Source organism: Crassostrea angulata, unplaced genomic scaffold, assembly GCF_025612915.1.
Source record: "Crassostrea angulata isolate pt1a10 unplaced genomic scaffold, ASM2561291v2 HiC_scaffold_118, whole genome shotgun sequence".
NCBI classification, from domain to species: domain Eukaryota; kingdom Metazoa; phylum Mollusca; class Bivalvia; order Ostreida; family Ostreidae; genus Magallana; species Magallana angulata.
Genome location: NW_026441673.1, coordinates 509,018 through 531,500, shown reverse-complemented (window position 1 = coordinate 531,500; position 22,483 = coordinate 509,018). Strand labels below are relative to the sequence as shown.

Below are 22,483 nucleotides of genomic sequence, written 5' to 3'. Positions count from 1 at the left end.
GTCCTGGACGATTGAGGAAAGATAGAAAATTGAACATTAATTGATACATTCAATAAAACTATATTGTTTTTAAATGCTGCAGAAGGAAATAAAACAGAATGCAAATAATATTGTATATAACACAACAATAGACAAGGTGATATTTATCTCTTATTCAAAAACAACAATGCTGATTTTAATTACTTAAACAATTATGCTTGATAGAAAAGTTTTAAAAGGCATAACTAATTGATGAACATAACTAGTCTAAATAAACTACAGTTCTGACGTATTAAAAAATGTACATTGACGTTAAAAATAAAATAAAGAGAATCTAAATTTGTGTACAGTATATATTTTTCCTTTAATAGATAAATTTAGGGAGAGTTAAGAAAAACGTATTGAGTGAGATATAAACCTACAATGTAATTGAACAAAAAACCATTCAAAAGCTTTATGGATTGTAAAGCTTATTCATGCCTGCCTTCTCACATCTATACTATTACGTAGCAAAACTCAACTCTTTCGTAAAGAATAAAACAGGTCATATATTGAAGAATACATAGCATAAAAGTTGCATGAAACATAATGTCATAGTCAAAGTCACAGTATAATATAATACGACATGAAGAATAAGTGATGTGATGTGACAAGTAGAAAATAGGCATTTCCTCAAATAAATGACATAAAACTCGAAGAACAATATTCATACATAAAACCTTGAAAATATCACAAAGTATCCTGAGATTGAGACTGATTGAAGATTGAACAGAAATGTCAGTGCATGATTATGAAGAATTGTACCAAGTTATTACAAAATAACTAATTTGTGGAAAATGGAACACCCTTCAACATAACGACTATTTTTAGAAAAAGCATACATGTACAAGCAAATTTGAGTGTTTTATTCCCGGACTAAAAGTAAGATAAGTAAAAAAGACAACCAGTAGCTCCTGTCTTATGGTTGATATTAACTATAAACTAAAAAAGGTTACAACATAAAGACTATTATTACAAAAGACAAAACATGTACAAGCAAATTGACTGTTTGAGCCCCTGACCCAAAGTAAGATAATGGCACAGATATTCAAAACACAACCAGTAGCCCCTGTCTAATGGTTGCTAGAAAAAAAGGATCGTGAAGCCCCTGTCTTCACTGTCCATTAAAAAATGTCAAAACTCAAACGAATGTCAATCAAAACTTAAGTGTTGGGATTCTAATGTACTTTTTAAAAGCACCAGAGTTCAATCTACCCATGCTCTGAATTTGTAATTCCGAAAACCCTTGAGAGGCAGGTGTAGTAGCAGCCTAAATTCGGAAGCTATGAGCCTTGTAAAGGTGCGAGTTCAAATTACAAAAAGCTAAAGCCGAACGCAGTTGCTGTGTGAAGTATTGACGCAAGATGGGCGAACCATCCATGAAGGAAAATAACGGCTCTGATGGTGAGGAATGTTTCCTAAGATTTAGGTAATGTACAGTCATTTCATGCATATCTTTTACAATTTAATGTTATGCTATGGTATGCGATTTTAATGATATGCTATGAGATTTGTATGCTATGCATGGGATTTTTATGCTATGCTATGAGAAATTGAAATGAAGGGCTTAATGATATGGTATGCTATGCTATGGTGTGCTATGAGATTTGAACAAAAACGCCTCCATACACAGAAGAGTTCCACACATTTCGAAGTAAAATAATAAGAAGCCAAAGTTTACCACAAATCTATCATGTAAACATTTATTTTTTCAACTATAAACATTTAAAACCGAGTTAAAATAACGTTGTACGCTATGCTATGGTATGCTATGGTATGATATGACGAATGCGATTCTATGAGATTGTATGCTATGCTATGAGATTTCAATGCTATGCTATGGTATGGTTTATGTTGTAAAAGATATGCTAGAACTGACTGTAGAAGTGCTTGGCATGGGCAAACTAAAGGATCCGTCGTATTTTGCTGCGGGCGTAGAGTAGTTGTGTTTGCTTTAGAATGCTTAAAGTGAGGTATATTTATATCTACTAGTATATACCTATTGCATGGACTATTGGATCCTAACGTGATATATCCAAAAAGAAGGAAATGCTGGGTTGGAGCATTTGTTTTGGTAAGCTCTCCTACTTGTAAAAAAACACAAAATGCTAAGGTAAACATGGCCCGGAGGAGGGATTTAGTAAAAGCTGATGTGGTAAGAAACTCCAAAGCATGAATTATTTTCTTCAAAATTGTTGGGGTTATAGGTAGCTGTGAGTCAGGTGATGGTTTCGATTTCCGGAATCCCTGAAGCATTTTACGAATGGTGAAATGTTGTGTAATATCTGTGTAGTTACCAAGTTGGAGAATAAAACTAAGTGACAGGGTGGTAGAGGAGATGCGTTATGTTGAAAGGATTGTTCAATAAAACAGTTGTAGGTTAAATAAGCTGATTTGTAAGCTGATAATGTTGGATTCAGACAGAGAGTTGCGGACTAAAAATTTGGCTGTTTCAGTCAAATCTGCACAAATGCTGGAGGAACTGGAGTTGGCTCGTTGTCCATATGTGGAAAGCGGGCTTTGAATTTTTTCACCTGCAAGCGAGATAGTAAATCAGCGGCTGTGTTAGAAATTCCTGGAATATGTTTGGCATGGAAATGAATGTTGTGTTGCAATGGAAGAATCATTAAACGCCTCATCAATTGCATTAGGTTTGGGTCCTTTGATGTAGTTTTGTTTATCACATGCACAACTGCTATATTGTCAGAATGTAATACAACGATACAGTTTTTCAGAAGAGGTACCCATAATTCTAATGCAATGACAATAGGTACACATTTTCTAACTGAAATGTGGTACTTGAACCATTCAGGAGCAAACTCGGAGTAAAACCATTTTGTGCGAAAGGTGCATCCAAATCCGGCATTACTAGCATCAGTAAAAAAATGCAATGAAGATGAAGAATTGGTTATTCCAGAAGGAAAGAAACCTTTGCCATTAAATTGGTTAAAAAACACCCCCAGGCATGCAGGTCAGCTTGTGCCTGTAGATTCGGTCGATGGTGGTGATATGGTTTTTTGAGGCCATTTGTTAGATCTATAAGACGTCTTAAAATAGTACGACTAGGAGGAACTACACTACAGGCAAAATTGAGCATACCAATTAAAGATTGCTGTTCCATCAAAGTTGCAGAACGCTTTGCTTTGAATTTTTGAATTTCCAATTTCAATTGAGTTAATTTATCTTGAGGTAATCGAATTTCGAAGTTCAAGGTATCTAATTCCAGGCCCAAAAATGTGAGAGTTGTGGTGGGGTAAACAGTTTTTTTTTTATTTTACGGGTAAGCCAATGTCATTAGATAAATGATAAAAGGCAAGCAGAGCACTGTAACAGTTGGACGAGTGGGGTTCACTTAGGAAAAGAAAATCGTCTAGGATGTGCACGCAATGTATAACAGAGAATTTTGTTTCAAGGATCCATTGAAGAGCCGAGCTGAATTTTTCAAAAAGATTACATGAATAGCTGAGTCCAAAAGGCAATGTTTTATCGTAGTAATACATATTGTCTACCATGAATTCAAGTAGTTCGAAATCATCTGGATGAATAGGGATCTGTTTATAAGCATTCTCAAGATCTGTCTTTGCTAACAACGCACCCCTTCCCAATTGTCTAATTATATTAATAGCCGTTTCCACTGCTTGATATTGTACTGTACACAAATCTTTAGGTTTGTTGTGATTTATAGACATACCCTCAGGATAAGATAAATGATGTATCAAACGAAATTCACCGACAGCTTTTTTGGGGTACCAATCCAAGAGGTGAAACTTGTATATTAGGAAATGGTGGATTTGGGTAAGACCCGGCTATACGGTGTGCTCGTAACTCGTTGCTGATTTTACTTTAAAGGATTCCATCATTATTGTTCAAAGAAGAGAGATTTCTAGAAATTCTAAAAGCACGTTGCCCCTGATATGGGATTATAAAACCAAAGGTAAACCCACTAATTACAAATTGGGCCAAAGATGGATCATAGCCGTCAAGATAGCTGGCCAATTTGTCGACTTGAATTAGTGTAATGATACTTATATCCCTATCACTTAGTGGAACCTTGTTGGTTAGAGGTGCTGGCAGGTTTTCTAGCATTTTGTTTCGCAAAGGTTTGTTTCGGTCTATTGGGACACTGTCTTCGCGGATGCTTTCCCGCACAGTACTGGCAAACATGTTGATGGGGGCAGTTGGTTTTTGTGCACGAGCCAACATTGTTGAGGGACTAGCAGTAGTTATGTGACTTGGATTGGGCACGAAAGGGCTGTTTCTTGTACTTGATTTTAAAATCTAGTCCAGAAACTTAAGCTTATTGGTATAGCTCAATAGTTTTCTTCTCTCAAGCACATAATGGTTCTTTTTCGCGCCATCGCCTAAACTTTTCATCATACATTAAAGCAGCAGAGTCCCCACACTAGTCAGTAATTCTTTGCACAGTGTGTGCGTACGTCATATTAAGTTTCCAATTTCGTGGGAAAACTTTTCTGCATAGATTGCGACAAATATGTGGAACCCCTCTACCAATTTAATTATAGATTTGATAGGGCTCTTGTCGTTTGCCTTAACAAAAATGAGCACACCATTTTTATCAACTGATTTATACTTGTCTGTCTCATCATGATCAAAATCATTTGGCAACAGGACAGCAAATTTGATGAACTCATTGGCGTGGATTCTTGCCCTAATTTTGGAATCTACACCCAATGTTAAACCAGTTGCCGAGCGTGAATCCCCTTCAGTATTCTTATTAAGCAACTGCATACCTTGAGAAGTTATTTCTTGCGGTAGGGAATGGTCAGGTGTTACTGCTTGCGAAGAGGCTTGTTGAGTGTCGGCTGATTGCTGTTGTGAAGTTGCAGTCTGCATGGGGATTGACAATGAAGGATTGCTCTCACCATGGTGATATTCATCCATATAGCGTCGACAAGTATTTTCAATGGTTGGGATGATAAGAGGCCATGCACGTCCTTATCATTGTGTCCCTGTCCTCATGAGACATAAGACCGCTTTGAGGTTGGGTTTCTGTGGGAGAATGCAAGGCTGTCTTGTTCCGCCTCCTGCGTTTTTGTGATGATGCCATCAAAATCTAATGGAGTAAAATATAAAGGAAATGAAGATGTTAATATTTAAACTAAAATGATCATATACAAGAATTTGCATAGCCAAAAAGCTTTCATGCTATCTTTAAACTGATCTAATGTAAGGTAAAACGGTGGCATAGCAGCTTGTTTTATACCCCAGGTGTGTATATATATATATATATATATATATATATATATATATATATATATATATATATATATATATATATATATATATATATATATATATAATATTTTCTTTCAATATATGAACATACTATTAGTTGCATGGTTTTTGGACTTATATGACATACACTGTCATTATCATTGTCAAATTCAAAGTACAGTAAAACACACTTATAACAAAGTCCCAGGGACGACCAATTTTAATTCGTTATAAGCGTAATTCGTTATATCCGTCAAGTTTACAACATGTAATTAAGTCACAGGGTATGAAAATCACTTCGCTGTAAACGTCAATTCATTATAAACGTGTTCGCTATAACCGTGTTTTACTGTATTATATACCAAGATATAATTATATTTTTTTCTTTTGACTGACAATGTACCTCCAAAAAAAAACAGCATCAACAACCTCTTCTTTCTCCAATGGGACATACAGATCAGTCAAAGTTCTAAGAAGTCTAATCACTTCATCAGTTTTATTTTCATTAGTATCAAAGAGTCCCAAAGGATACTGAAAAAAAAACTATTACATTAATTATCAGCTGCTAAGTGATATGAACAATATATTTAATTTTGTTGCTAAATTATTTGTTAGTAACAATGTCAAGAAGTATGCCAAAACTGAATGTATGTGTATGTTAAAATCAATAAGCTGAAAGGATGTAGATCTTACTTGTGTTGTCTTTATTCCAGCAATTTGGGAATGCTTATGATCCAAGTGTTTTGGGAAGACTTTTTTCAAAGTGCTTTGTTACTTGAGGAACGTGCCTGATAATTGCTGAAGCAAAAATATATGTCAGCTCTTTCAATAACTGCTCTTGCTCAAGAAGGGAAGGGATGAATGTTAAATTATCTTCAAATCCACTTGACCCTTTTGGACTACTAGTGGAGTATCTGTCAACAATTGCATATATCTGAAACAAATGGATACTTTCTGTTTTTCTGTCTGTGGTACGATAGGACGGGGGAATGTCCTTATCCCAGTTGTCGCCCACTAATTGATATTTCCTTGTGGCCTCTTCCCCATTCGTCCATTTCACATGTAAGTACACATAATGAATATACTGTACTTATCAAAACATGTATAATACAACTAAAACTATTGATTTTTAACTGTTCAGTGCCTTTGTCCTCTTTAAAAATCAAGTTTTCAAATGAAAAAAAAAATACCTTTAAATCTCTTAGTGCTTCATCCAACTTATCCTGCCAACTTGCAAGTTTATTGTGGAGAGTCTGGGGATGAACACTCAGTCCAACCTTACAAAGCGATTTTATGGTCTTAAATGGAAATACACACATTAGTTTTCCTTTCGCTTCAACTTTAGGAAGGTAACAACAATTTAATATTTCATTTTTATTACTCATCAGATGAGACTATTTACTTACTCTTTGAGTACAACCACCACGAGCAAGGATAAATGCTGTCATGTAGTGTAAAGCAGACATTTCTTGATTTCTGCCATGCAAACATGTAGCACTGGAAAGCATCGCATGAAAGAAGGGTTTGCTCAAAACTTCTGGTGGTGGACTTTGTACCATGGATGAAATAATAGACAGGGTATGTGGACATCTGTCCTGAAGATCTTTATACAGATTCTCCCACTGAAACTTCATTAAATCTTCATAGTCCTTTTTTTGGAGAAATGACCCAGAAACTCGACGACAGACCTTGTTACACTCATCCTCTATCAATTTTGCCACTGCATTCACCACAACGTTCGGATTTGACTGGCACAAACAGTTTACAATTGTCTTATCTACATTGTTGTTGTCGACTATGGCTTTACAAAGAACTTTGTGAGGAGGAAATACAACAAGAACAGACTTTTTTCCACTAGGGTAATTAATTGACACCTACAAATACCAATGATAAAGCATTTAAAATTTGTGATATTTCTTAAAGCTTATATATACAGTGCAGGTGTAAATCCTACCAACTTCTGCGATGAATTTTGATTAAAAGTAACATCAGTATTTGAGAAGTTTTATCATCAAAATAATTATAATATTTTCTTTCAAAGTCATTTTCAATTATTTTTTTAGCAGAATTATTGTTTTAATCACTTATATATATCTTAGTATTTAAAAATAATCTTACCATATCTAGCTAATCCTGTGAAATTGTAATTTGGCAGGAACAAACAGGAAATTCTTGAAGAAATCAAATTGAAACAACTGGAACAAAGAAGCAAACTAACAACATTCTACCAATTGCAAACATTGGAACACAAAAATAAAATATAAAAACACATGAATGATTGTAAATGCTATTATACATGTACATATAAGAGAAATAAAATTCTAAATAAACAGTTATTTTTAATTTTCTTTACTGGGTTTGCTGTAATATCATTTACAATACATGAATGGTTTTTTTTTAGAATGAACATTGAAATGGATAAACAAATTCAATTAAAAAATACATGCATTTGATAAATAACAAATCTAACTTAATGAAGTCTCACCTCTATTTCCCCTTGGCCTCGCAAAGTCTGGCTAGACAGTTCACATTTTTTTGAGATATCTGAAATAAAAATTAAATGAACTTTATTTATGATCTAGCATTTATTGTTTTAACTAAATATTTTTTTCACACACCATTAATAGAACATGTAGATAAGATTTGCACATAAAATATTTTGAGATAAATAAATTGCATCATCAATGATCAATATACCTTCTCTTGAGTGATCTGTTGGGTCAACAAAAGATAGAGACTTCTTTGCTGTTTTTTTGTTTGCTATGTTGTCAGGGCCTGTAATTAATAAGTATGACAATTAGTATTTGTTTCCTCATTGAGGAAAATTCATACTTCTAAAAATTGTCCTTCTATATACATTACGATCATTTTCAATCAACAAGTCAACAAAACATTACACAATGAATGAAAGTTACAATATAAATTCATTTGCAGGGCTGCCTTTTCTTGTGAATGTACATCAGAAACATGTAGAAACTTGTGTCAATAAAAAGGTATGCTATGGGGAATAGGACATTAGTGAAATTCTTTTTATGACCCCACCTGCCTCATCCCTTTATCATGTTTATAAATTCATTGCACATATATCCTCCCTGAAGCTGGTGCTTGAATTGCCCTCTCGTTATCATTTAACAACATGATTTAATTGAAAATACACAACTAATGAAAAACCCTTTAACATGTTAAAAAAAAATAGTTGGCAGATGCTGATGCATACCTTTTGGATCTGGCAAAATATCTCTGTACCAGGTTTTGGCCAAAACAGACTTCTTTGCTTCAAGAAGAGTTACCTGTGTAATGTAACAAAAAAATAAATGTATAATGATAACATAGTGTGATTTTTCCAACTCTAAATCTTAACCGTTTATGTTTTATTTACAATTTAATTCACATATACACATACATGTAAAAATAATAACTTGTCACCTGCAACTACATTAAGATATTGTGTCATGTGCATAAGTTAATAAATTTTTTAACATAGCCATATACGTACGTCTGCCAGTCTTGGATGTTGGATTTCTGCACTGATTGAAGAAGTTGAGGAATTCTGTTTAAATCCTGAAATTAAAATGATTTTTTGAATATATTATTGTTGAAAATAGATACATAATGGATGAAACTAAGCACTCTTGACAGAGAGAAAGCTTTATTGAGCATTTGTGATTATTAAATAATAACCTTCTGTGGGATGTTGAACTGCATGAACATCTTCAGCAACAAACTTAAGTGACTTCTTTGCTTGTTTGAATTCTGTATCCTTGTGACCTTGAAGACAAATTTAATTATAAAATACAGAAATACTGTACAAGTACAGATGCATACATTGTTGTTCAAACAAATTTATACATGTACTAGCGGCGTAGCCATTGTAAACACAAGTTGAATCGCTTCATTCAGTTCATTTTTATGAAAACAGAAAACATGAAATATCCATTGTATATGTATATATTTAAAATTAGCAACATACCCATGTGAAGTGGTTGAGTGGTACCATGTTTAGTAACATCTGACCTGCAGGTGTTCTTTAGTTCTGGGGCAGACACCTGCATAAGACATACTTTCATGAATGTTTTTATACATAATTATTTACCAAAATAATACACAAATAAATATCGCACAGTTAAACCGCATTTTGTAGTTAATTCCTCAATACAAATGCAGTCCTTTCAACAGTTCAAAATATACGGGTACCTGGTATGTTTACCAAGCTTAAATGTGGTTGTACTGACTAATTGATATCAAATTTGATTATTACAAATATTAATTACAGCATACTATCATTTAAACAGCACCAATGAGCTATCTCCTTTTTTTAATGAGTATATAAAACAAAAACTAACCTCTGGTGATCGCAGAGCTCGTTTTTTCCTGGTTGATGATTCCGGTGTTGCCTTCAGTTTAAATTTCCTCATACTTTCTTCAAATTGCGACACCATGACTGCAATTTCTCTTCTGTATTTAAATATTTTTTCGACTTTGCTAAAGCATTTCACGCATACACCTTCTGCACTAGAATGTATGGACATCACTTCTTGAATAATATTTCGCTTTTCCTCTGTCACCTTTAATTTCAATCGGAATAATTTCTTCACCTGAACATTGCCCTCTCTATCTATCTCCTTTACAACAAACGAAAACCCACAAAGACAGCATATATCAGTCAAGCTATACACTCGTTTAGGTGTCCTCGGCGAAGAAACGATGGCAGCCGCCATCTTTTAGTTTACGCGGAATTAACAAGACGCTTTCTAAAATCCACAGAGTTCCGAAAGAACAAGACCGAACCGAGAATTTACTAGGCGACGTGCTGATTGGTCAACATCTGAGGTCACTCTGAGATGACCCCGTACGGGTTGTTGTTAGATATTGTATAGCGTATCGTAGAGGAGCGGAATTACCAAATAACTCACATGTGTTTCTTCTAAAGTTTTTTTTTCTTTTTACAAGCGGCTGTTTTAAACGCTGCGATTGGATCAAACACGAGTGACAAATGTCATAGAGTAAACCTTCAATTCTAGTGAGTCAACTAAATCAAAAGTGAGGTGTAAGAGTTAATAAAATGAATAAAACATCTTAAATGAAGAGAATGTCTTCAACAAGAGTTTGACATAAGTCCACTCAATGGTAATGGTAAACTCACATACAACGTCTTTATATTTATGACAAGTAGGAATACACAAGTCGGTATATGCAGGGATCACCCTGGGTTTGAATGTTGATGGGCCTATGGCCCATCAACATTCAAATCCAGGGGCCATCCGCCGGGGGTATGGGGGCCACGTTAGGCCCCCATTGGGGTCCAGGGGCAACGCCCCGGTAGGGGGACCAGGGGGGCGAAGCCCTCCGGGAAAAAAAATGATTTTTATGCTATTTTGTGATATATTTCAAGTAAATTTGATGGGTCTTTGAGGGTTTTTAAATGCCATTTCTGAAACAACCAATTTCAGGTTTTTTTTTAAATAAAATAAATAATACAAAAGATTATATTTTTGTCTATTTTCATAATTAATGATTATCAGTACTAAAATATGTCATTAGAGAATTTTTAGAGACTTCATACAACAGAATATAATTGATAAACAGAATACTAATTTGTAAAGTAATAGTGATCTAATAAACTAGCTCATCAATGACATTACATATACATATCACATGTATATTATTTAAAATAATTCTTGTTTTTCTGTCTCTCCAATCTTTTAAAGCCCTATTTAAATCAAACTCTGTATCAGTGTGCCTTCAAGCATAACTCTCATTAACTCATCCAGATGCTCTCCTGACGGCATCTCAATTTCATGGTTATAAGATTTTGAGAGCTAAATGACCTCTCGCAATCAGCAGTATGGATAGGATGACAAAGTGCTAATCCAGCCAGCTTTTGCATGTTTGGAAACTCTTCAGAGTGATACTGACATATAAGATTCCATAGTGAGGCCATTGAGGATCGAGGGTATTGTTGTGCTTTGACCACTCGTTTCAGAGTCATCCATTCCGTCTAATAAAAAAACACAAAACAAAAACTTTGAAGTCAAGTTTGTATTAAAATGTAACAAAATTAATTTAATTTGGCTCAAAACAATTTTTTTTTTAAATTTTTAAATACTGTACCATGGTTGCGTCAGTATTGACTATAGCCTCAGAAGTTACAGTAACCATTTCATTGGTATCTGGGTCCTTGTACAAATGGCACTGGTCTGAACCGTAGAAGATAACGAGTTTTTGTACCTCTTCATTTCCCCACAGAGCTAATTCCGTATCATCCAGAAAGCTGATTGGTCTGCGAGCTAACACAGACATGTACCGGAGAAAATCAGTTTCTGGGACCCTGTTGAAAAGATATTTTTTTAATGTTTTAATACAATGATTTCAAATTCCTGGAAGCAAAATAACAAATATTAAAAAATGACCACTTTACCTCTGATTAATATTTTCGATTACAGCATCAATAAATTTCTTTTTCAAACTTTCAAATTCTGTTCTACAGGACATCTTTGAAACTTTATGGGTTTCTTTATAAAAACCGTCTTTTAAATCATCAGACAGCTTTTGTACAAATAATGGTTTGCCAAGAGGATTGATGTCATTTTTCAGGTCACATAAGCTCTGAACACATTCATCTATGGAAACCTGCCAAATTTAGATTCAGAATTATTGTTAAACATAAATGACAATTTTAATGAAAACTTTTTTAAAAGTTTGTAAAAACTGAATCTAAAGAGCAAGGGCCGTCACCAGACATGCATTTTAACAAATGTTACAGGTAGGTTAGCATGCTTGCAGAGATTAACATGTAAGCACTAGAGCACAGGTTATTTTTCATTCGTCACTACAGGTCATTTATGAACAACAGACCAGGGTGTAGAGGTTATGATGAAGATGGATATAAACAAATATTTCATCGTTTATTAACAGACATAATGCACATTAATATGACATAGACTGTCACTGCAAGCAAATTGTTACCTGCAATTTCCTTCTGCATGAAACTGAAAGTAATTCAAAAATGGGACTCTTTTAACACAATATAACTAATACAAAATATATTTGTCTTAAGATACAATATAAGATACAATATTATACCTGTACAGTTCCAAGGTCAAGATCTTTCTTCTGCAAGGTAAGGCTAAGTTTCATGACAGGTTGCAAAATGTCCATCATAGCATACGTCATGCTGACAAATATTTCAGTTCCAACCTTTTTGTGGAGACCAACAGTTTTGGGATCTTTTGCATTAGAAACACAATAGGACAGCAAAGAGTCCAGCGGTCTATAAATCGAGTCCAAGGCTTGATAAAAACTCAACCATCTGACCTACAAAAGTATAATCTTTCATCAAATATGTAATATGCTTTAAAGATCTTTAAATATAAAATACAAAGTAAATTAAACCAGTAAGTTTACCTGATGAACTTCCCTGTATTTTACAGAAGGTTCATTCAGTACTTTTTGTATAGCCTCTAGTTTGTCTGCTTTGGTGGGTGAATTCTTAAAATGATAAAAAAATAGTTACAAGCGTCTCTTGAAACTTCAGCATCCCAGGTACTTTCTTAGCTGCTTGTTCCGTACACAGTGCTAGGCGATGAGCTGCACAATGCGTGTTTTGAAGATGGGGGTTATGCCGTAAAAAATGACCTGTGAGTTCCTCTTTCCGGCCAGTCATTGTCGAAGCACTGTCTGTTCCCAATCCCATAACCAATTTTACCTCTATTCCTCGTGAGTCAAGATGTTCCTTGATAGCTTCGAAAATCCCTTTACCAGTACCATTTGTTATACGAAGATCCGTAAGAAAGAGGGTAGATGGCTAAAATTAAATAACATAATGACAATTATCAACTTTGCAAACATTTGACATTTTTAAAAAAATGTTTATTAATGTAGAACTTCTCATATCAATTATGTCTGGTCAAGTATTTTACATGAATATATTAGATTACAATTTTAATTAGTTACTGATATCATACTTATTTTAAATTCAAAATACCTGGAGACTGGATGGATTAATAATGCGAGCTGATACGGAGAGTTTGTGATGGTTTGCAATATCAGTGCTTTCGTCAGTTAAGATGGTAAGGTGAGGTGATCTCCTTAGCCTTTCTGTCGTGTCATTATTGATGACATTGGATATTGATTTGAGGAGATCATTGGCAGTATTGTATGACGAATAGTCTACATGTTTGTTGACATTCAAAGAATCAATGTCTGAAACCCCTATGTCTTTCAAAAATCTTATCATACTGGAGTATTTTGATAAGGCAATACCTTCTTTTGATAACCAGTAAACCGCTTTCATAGCAATTACTATGGCTTTTTCCTCTTTGTTTTGAACATTCTCGACTGTTTTTTTCAAGTTTTCCTGCTCTCGTGGGGCCATTATTGCTCGTTGATGGTCATTAGATGCTATATGCCTTGTAAGTGTGCTTGTTCGGAAATTAGTATTTCCTGTAGTAAAAATGTTTTGCATCCCAAACTGCTTACAGTGTTTGCAAAACATTTTAGTTCCATCAAATTCCAACCACGGGTGCACAGTTAGCCACTTGGACTGGTAATGACGAACATCGTTGTCGTTGGTCTTGGTCTGTTCTTCGGAGACCTCTGCCGAGTCAGGCGATGAAAGACTTTCAGTCGATTTATTTGTAAAGAACGAAAGCTTTTGTTGTTTTGGGTCAGTTGGCCCACGTATCTTCGCCTTTGGAGGCATTTCGGGCAAGCGTCTGGATACAAAATTAGTAACTTGTACTTGTTTTGTTTCGAAATAAATAATCAAAGTTTTTATGGAAAAAAAACAATATTACGTATTAGAACATATTACATACTGAAGTATATCTTTCATATGTTTATTATTTAAATCATTACATATAATCTTAATAAATATAATTTACTCAGTATTTGGAAACAACACTAGCGTAATCTAAACGAAGGAAATATTCTGTGTACAATTCTGATTTTAGTCTTATTCAACCAGACGCTCTGCTGATGTAAAGAACATACGTGACTTCAAAGAGTCTGATTGAACGAAGTAACAGCCCGCTCAGTTATGTCACACGATCGGTCAAACTTCCGCCAGAGTTCGTTGAAAATAGATCTACAGAACGGTCCAAAAATGCACCAAGATAAGAGTTTCGACCAACAGTTTTGCATCTTATAGCGCCATATCTGTAAGACATGCGCCAGACTGACCCCTTTCTAAATTTTTAGTGCGGCATTTACAAATATTGTGCGCCAATTGCGCAAAGGCGTAGCCCAAAGTGATCCCTGTATATGCAATATTAATAATCAATCAAAGTACTGATAATACTGAATAGCGCTAACCCAGCTTCTGTTTGTATAGAAAAGGTATATGTATATAACGTTTCAGCTTCTGTATACGCAATACATTTCCACATCACTGCGTGGCAGCGCCTGCAATGATGTATTAAGCCCCGTACATTAAAATTCACAATAGCCCGTACTAGCCCGTGCAGTTATGTGTACAAAATCCTGAAACTGTTTTACTAACCAATTTAAATTAGGAAGGATGTCTAATTTGTTTTCCATCCAGCTTCCACAAACGCACATGTATTAAAGGTGAAATACACATGTTCACGCCGGGTAAAAGGGTATATGGGGTGGGGGGGGGGGTACACACGAGGCGTGCAATATCACTTACATAATTATGCAAAGTACATTGTATTCCTACAAATTTTATTGTATTCGTTCTGCGCGAAATAATTTATACTTGTGATCATTTAACCATAGTCAAAGAAACATTTATTTGTAGGCAAGTGTATATAAACAAGCTGATGTTCCTTTGATACCTGTGGTCACATGTGTGATTTGATTGGTCAATTTAAATATTTAATCTCCAATATTGAATTTTTAATATTAGGCATGCACGGTTGATCGTCATTTAGAAAAATATGGTGTGGCTAGTATACATGTACAGGTGTTCACTGATATATTTGGTTGGTTAAAAAAATAGTTCTTTTTAATACTGATTAATTTTTCTTTTAAATTTTAAAGGGTCAATATGTGCTGAATTTAGCACAGAATTCAATTGTTTTCAGTGTAGCCATTTCAAGTTTATTAACTGTTAATGCTATATAAACATTGTTGTTTTGACATGTGCGAGTCAACGATAGTCAAGGATATTGTATGTAATAATTTTACGTTCGTTTATCATTCCTCATTTATCAATTGATAATTTAGTTGGTTTACGTTTCTGTTGTTTCATTTTCTCTTTGTTTGTTTTCACTTTTTTATATTCCGTGTTTCTAAAATGTTCATTGTTAGCTCTCTTTGATTTGTTTAAGTCAATCGGGTTGTAAAGCACACGCCCTCACAGCCTCATCATGGCAGCTGCAGTGTTTTAATACATTGGGCTTGTATAAGTCAACATTTTTTTCCTACCGAGGCATGTTAATTCATTTTTTTTTTGATCACATTTTGTTTGTGTATGTTTGAGTGTAAATTTTTTCACAGCGTCGCAAATGCCAGAATGGATGACCAAACATATCAAAAAATAGCTTAGGCGTCAATAATTAAGGTGCGGAATAATTCGAGCAGGGGGCAATGCTTGCTGAAAGAAATACTATTAGGACTTAAACAGCGAGAACAGTGAAAACAGATGAGCGGGATCATACTGTAGTAAGCTTGGCTCATGATATAGGCTGAGAGAGATGCTGCTAGAACCTGGATAAAGGCAGCGAGAACAAAGAGAAAAGATGAATAGAAACTTACGATAGTAAGCTAAGCTTGTGATAGAGAGGAAAGCCTAGCTGAGAGGGACGAAAATAGGTAAATGACTGAGAAAGGGTTTGGTTTAAGGGAATTACAACTGCAGCTCATAGATACAGTTGCATGTAGACAGGAACAAAATTAGTCTATACTACTCTAAAAATGTTAAACACTTATTGTAAAGTTCTTAATATTTCAACAAAGATACAGTACAGGTCACGAGTATCCCGACACCCACCTTGTAAAAAACGCGGTGGAAAACGGTCTGTGTTGCACCGTGTACACGGTGTAACACAGTGTATGTGTATTGGAAAATTCAATACAAAACACCGTGTCGCACCGTGGCCGCCCATGTAACTCCGTGGATATCGTTTTTCTGAGACGTTGATTGAAATAGTGTATGTTTAGAAATAAATAAATAATGGCTAAAAAAGGGTTGAAACATATATATCCTTTTCATATTTAAAAAAAAAACCAGAATGTCGACTTAAGTTGCACGGACTTTGGAAATTGTAGGGGCTTTCAAAGTAAAGTTAAGTTTTGGTGATCTGAAAACTCGACGTAAATGGGTACCTTTTAATTCATTTGTTCTTTAATAAATTGAAATAAATTCACCAAGTATATGTATTAGTCAATTGATATATAATCAAAATGCAAATCAATTTAATTCATCGGTTTTTTTTTCTAAACACGTGATGTTGTAACTGACGGTCCTATTAAAATGTGGGGAGCTTAAACGTCTTATTTTCTGTTATCTGAAAACACTTTCTGATTTATTAATTAATTAAGAGCCTTACTTTAAACCAATTAAAAATGAGAAATGAAAATATTTCAGGTCATGTTTATTTTAAATACATGTGGATGTGCTGTAGTAAATAACCCCATATTACCGGTGACTTGTATGATTAGTACTTCAGCTATTTATGTAGCAATAAATAAACAAAAAAATCACTTTAATATTATAGATTATAGATACATACATGTACAAACTCTTGTTAAATTATATTTAAGCATTGTACGTGTACTAAACATTTACCTGCATTTCATAAAATAACAGCAACTTTCAACTTTATTTCCCGCATAGCTGGTAATGACGTCATGATTCACATTCACTCTTGCGATACACGTGTACGGAAGCTGATCAGATACACAACATTGCCTTTCATCTGGGTTTTCTACACAAGAGGTGTTATTGTCCTTCTTGTTAGGTGCTATTGTAATTTACAACTAACTGTGTATATTTGGACGTCTGAACAGGTGTACTCGAGGTGTTGTAGTGTGTTTGGGGGGGGGGGGGGTATTTCTTTTTTGTTTTTGTGTCGGGCTCGACGTCCCGAGTTCGCAGGTTTTTGTCGTTTTCTGGGAACATCGTGGAGTTCGCCACGCGCAGCCACCAGAGATAATCAGATAGTGTAAGTCCTTGTCTTTAATCACCAGAACATATTATTTTATACATAATTGATTTGTTGGCTTGTTGCACCTATGGCTTGTGCCTAAGGGACACCGCGGGGTTCGGCCATGTGTTTACTTCTGTAAATTATATGTAATGTTTAATTTTTTGTAAAGTTAAATTGTATTTTTGCTTATGTAAATAGCCGTGCTAGGCAACGGCGGTGACTAGCTGTGAAGCTGTGAATCATACATTTGTTGATATTGGTTGTGGGGGAAAATTGGGTTAGGTAAGGGCGGTTCCTGGAAAAAGAGTGGCATGGGTGTCCCGGGGGGCAAGGGAGCTAAGCCGGCTGGCTAAGCTGGGGCCCAGGGAAGGGATATGGATGCCATGGGGGGCCCTGTACCTGACAGATTTGACCAACTGTTCGGATTTGTGACCCCATTTAGGCCACCGGTTTACAGTACTCTTCAGGCCCGGACAGTTGAGGATAGCACTGTGGTAGGGGAAGTAGATGTGTCCCTTACTAGGGAGGTGAACAGAGGTGGGGCTGTAAGGGAAGCAAATGTATTTGGGACAGCTGAGGGAGAACAGGGTAATGTTGGAGCAGGACAAAGGGACCCTGTAATTATGGCCAGACCTAAAGCAAGAGAGTCTGCCCGGGGGGACCAAGTTGTGTCTGAATTGCAGGCACGGGTTAGAGCTATAGAATCCCAGTTAGCCCAGATTACGCAACTGTTGGTGGGGATGTCAGGGTCCTTGGGGGGAACTCGCTCTCAGGGATCAAGTCCGAGGGATAAAGCACAATAGAACCTGCTGCCAGAGGCAGGAGTAAGCTCGCGGTCTGTGAGCCAGGGGAGTGTAGACACTGGGCACCCCCAGTGGATACTAGCGTTCCCAGGGCTGAAAACACTGTGGGCACTGCCCGGGCGACACCAGGTAGCATGGGGGAGGGTGGCCCTCATGGGGGTGGTTCTCCTGGGCAGGGGCAGGTTGAGGGGCAGCGGCCAGGTGTTGAGCCAAGTGGGTATGGGGAACACCACGGGATTGTAGTGTCAGGCCCAGGGGGTGCTGGAAGCAGTGGGGGAACCAATGCCTCGAACAGCCATGTCGGGGTCCATGCCCGTCAGAGTAAAGGGGCCGTGCCCTGGGGGAACCCTTGTATGGTTGGGCAGTCCCAGATACGTCTGTGTTTGAGAATCTGTCATCTCACAGGGGGGGGGGGGGTATGCATTCTTGTTCAGAGCCCTCTGGAACCAATAGCCACTCGCACTCATCCCTGGGGCAGGGGTACATTGTCACTTTCAGTACTCCGGCACCACGGAGTGTCACAGTTGATAGTCAAGTTAGGTCTGCTTACCCATTAGTTAGGGAGAACATGTCATTGGGGACCCCAGGAAGGCCGGAGAGAAGCGTCTCAACCTCCAGCAGTAGTTGGGGGCGGTCAGGGCGAAACATCTCAGCCGAGACCAAAAGTCTACGGGACAATGGTAGTTTAGATTGGGGGTTCTTTTACGCCAAGTTCCGAACCTTAGCGAGGTACTACGGGTGGACAGATGACGACAGTTTGTTGGCCCTAAGTGTGTCAGTTGGAGGCTCTGCGTTAAAGTACTTTCATATCCTCTCCTCGCAGGGGGGGGGGGGGGGGAGAAATGAGCTTTTGGGAATTAGCTTTGCGCTTTGAGCAGCGGCTTGGGAAGGGCACACTTCAAGCTGCCTCTCAGGTAGGGTTTAACGCCATGACCAAGGGGTCCGATGAGAGTTTAGAGCAATGGGGGGACCAGGTTATGGAACTCAGTCAGTATGACATGACAATCATCCACCGGCCGGGCAAAAGCATCTTAATTCGGACGCTCTCTCTCGAGATGTGATTTCAAAACGGAAGACCCTTATAAGTCAATTGTTTGTTAAATAAAGGTGGAATTAACATTAATTTTGTCTCAAATTCATCGTTAAATACATTTGCCATAATCATTTAATCTTATATTTTATCAATCTCAATTCTTTAATGGAAGATATAGGAGTAAAGTGGAGAAGATCGTAATTGTAAACATATCTATCTGTTATTGTATCGCCCCTATCATATATCCTTTCTTATATGGGGATGTATTTTTTTTAAACCTTGTGTGTGTGTTGGGGGGGGGGGGGGGTGAGGGGACCAGGGCAATGTCACCATCACATTTTTGAAATGATTCTTTTAAGCAGCGAATGCCTTTTTTGGATATCGTCGGTCCTATATCATACCAAGCAACTGTTTCACTAACGTATCGTAGATCGTAAACGTAAACGTGAACGTAGCGCGTAAGTGCGTTTCACTTAAAGTTGTCAGTTGCAAATTACGATGGAAGTTGTTTTTTAGTCTATGAGCAACCATGGGCACTCTTAATTGATCTACGTGCACGTAAACAGATAAAAATGACCGCCGTGTTTATACTAGCAGACGACGTCGTGCAGAGAAAATAACGAAGAGAAACGAGTTTTCAGAGACCCCCTAGATTTCCTGAACGACATGGGGGTGATAGAGAGTTATTGACTGCCCAGAGAATTTCTTTTCTTTTGCCCGAAATTCCTTATAACAGGTTTTGACACGCATACGCAAGTGTAAATCAATATTTCGAAATATTTAACATAGTTAACGGTTATAAATCGATGTTATGGTAAGTATTCATTGTTGTCAATAATTAAGAGAGAAATTTTGAGATTTGTTAATATCTTAATTTTACAGTCTCTTATGTATTCTCATATAGGCAGTTTACAAACGCCTTATTCATCAATCTTCATTTATCATTTATCATGGTTTTTATAATAAAAGGAATAAAAGAATATCGACATTTCAAAAAAGGATCCAAAAGAAAAACCCCAAAAAGGGGGGGGATACGCTGTATACATATAGAACCCAGTAACCACATGTTCATTGCTATATTAAATGTGGATTTTGTTATATGAAATATAGTCACAGTCCCCCTTTGCTACAAGATCACAGCCCCCTACGCAACATCGGGTTTTCGATTAAATATTCCCCAATTCATACATTGGAGATGGTTTTATTTCATAAATGTAGAATTTCTATTCACTTGGAATGGTTTTAGACGAAAAAACTTGGACGTTCTGCACTAGGAATCGACATTTTTAATAAAATTCCCTAAATAAAAAAATGCGTTGCGCCTACCCCACCTGCATATGGTCGAAGTGTTTGATCTTTTCCAAAAATTTCTTAACTCCCATATTACTACAGGTAGCTTATCAATACTCACTGTCTTCCATACGATATTTTTGGTTATATAAATCGATATTAATTAAACATAATAAGTCTTTGAATACCCAATGATCTGCTTTCACCGCTTTAAATTAACGTCCCCTGTGTTACACCCATCACGGTCCCCTTATGTGTGATTCTACATGAAAGCTTTTACATTCACATTCTCAACTATTTCTCATGATTCCTTCCTCATGTTTCTATATAAAACTATCATTTAAATGTATGTTTGTGTAGTATTTTTTAAACAGTATATTATACTTATAAAAAATAAAAGGTGTTGAAATAGGAAATATTTGTAATGAAGCCTCGGGAGTAAAAACCGGAAACAGATGTTATCTGGGAGAGAACAAATGATGATAGTAAACGTCTGTTTAATTTGTGCTTCCATCATTTTTATCTGAAAAAAAAGTTTTCCTCTCGGCTACTTTAGTCTTTCAATGTTGTTTTTCAAACCAATTGTTCGTGTGGAATTTGATAATTACAAACCGAAGATGACTTCTACGTTTAATACATGAGAGTGGGGAAGTAGGAACAAAATCGCCTTTCATCCTGTATATAGAGTTTTACTTCATCATCTTAGGACTTGAACATAATTTTTAAAAACAGTAGTTAGTAAAAATGCACCTAATACGCACCCAAAAACATAGCAGACACATAGCATCAGGGGGACCTGCCCCCCACTTTTTTGCGCAGCAAAGATTTTTCTTAAATATACATACCACAAATTTAATTAACATAGAATTAACATGGAGTTGCCCCCTCCCCCCCCCCCCCCCCCACTTTTATGGGACCATGTAGAAAATTGAATTGAAAATAAGGAAATAATCAATGAAATTGAAGTCAAGGGTATACTACTACCCCCCCCCCTTTTTTTTCCTTTTTATTGTTTTTTTTCTTTGCTTGTCAATATTTTCTTTGATGAATCTGCGACCCCCCCCCCTCCCCACACACATTTTCAAAAACGATATTACGTGCCTGACACCGTCCCAATAATTTGTCAAGCATTCTTTCTTTTAAACACTTAACTAGTATACATGTATCAAATACACACCGTTACAAGAATTAGTCAAACATTCTTTCTTTTAAACATTTAACTAGTATACATGTACCTAATACACAACGTCCAATTAATTTGTCAAGCGTGCTTTCTTTTAAACACTTATGTAAAATATTCCTTAATTAACTAAGAAACAGAGAAAAGCGTCGAGAGAAGATAGTATTTTCAAGTAAAACCTCGGAAGTAAAATGAACAATGCAGGTTTTGTTTTTCTTTTGTAGAAAGAGCTATGATGACAATAAACATCTATTTCACATATGCTTGACTCAGTTTTAGCGGGAATTTCTTCTCCACCAGTTGTTTCCGTCTGTTCAATGTAGATAAACATGTCATAACACGTCCTTTGTGTTCTGTTTTATGAAGTTCAATTATTTTACACTTGGAAAGACTCCTAATACATTGAGGTTTTCAAGTTTACTAATCGGAGTAGGATTCAAAAGAATGTTGTTATCAATTAAATAAAAAGAATGAAATTAATATCTTGTCTAGTAAATTATGGTTTGTGTTTGTTGTTTATTAACATACCCGCGTCTAAGATATCGATAGATATCTAACGTTCAATAAAACTGTGCTGAAGAAACGTCTTCGGTGATTTTTTAATCATTAGTTTATAGTGAGTGTTAGGAGTTGTTTAATTAAATAAGAGAGAGAGAGAGATAGAGAGAGAGAGAGAGAGAGAGAGAGAGAGAGAGAGAAAGAGAGAACCTGCTTCATTTATGGGAAAAACTGTATATTTTTGACATAACTAGAAAACAATATACATGTACGACATAACGATTAACGATCTGCCTCCTCCCACTCTTTCTGT

At 36.1% G+C, this 22,483-nt stretch overlaps 3 protein-coding genes and 1 pseudogene across 3 annotated transcripts; all 4 read right to left on the bottom strand.

The window, feature by feature from the left end:
* Nucleotides 1-5,656: 5,656 nt before the first annotated feature.
* Nucleotides 5,657-17,011, bottom strand: LOC128169360 (uncharacterized; annotated as a pseudogene).
* Nucleotides 8,436-10,061, bottom strand: LOC128169339 (uncharacterized). The gene is made up of 5 exons (XM_052835495.1): nt 9,597-10,061; nt 9,224-9,299; nt 8,935-9,021; nt 8,750-8,814; nt 8,436-8,543 (listed from the first exon to the last, which is right to left on the bottom strand). The coding sequence occupies exons 1-5, from the start codon at nt 9,969-9,971 to the stop codon at nt 8,436-8,438; spliced, it is 711 nt and encodes a 236-aa protein (XP_052691455.1). The 5' UTR covers nt 9,972-10,061.
* On the bottom strand, nt 11,012-11,745 carry LOC128169340 (uncharacterized). Its single transcript, XM_052835497.1, has 3 exons — nt 11,672-11,745; nt 11,365-11,581; nt 11,012-11,251 (listed from the first exon to the last, which is right to left on the bottom strand). The coding sequence occupies exons 1-3, from the start codon at nt 11,743-11,745 to the stop codon at nt 11,012-11,014; spliced, it is 531 nt and encodes a 176-aa protein (XP_052691457.1).
* LOC128169338 (uncharacterized protein C17orf113-like) lies at nt 12,743-13,954 on the bottom strand. The gene is made up of 2 exons (XM_052835494.1): nt 13,238-13,954; nt 12,743-13,057 (listed from the first exon to the last, which is right to left on the bottom strand). Exons 1-2 carry the CDS (start codon nt 13,952-13,954, stop codon nt 12,743-12,745), a joined length of 1,032 nt encoding a protein of 343 aa, XP_052691454.1.
* Nucleotides 17,012-22,483: the final 5,472 nt, after the last annotated feature.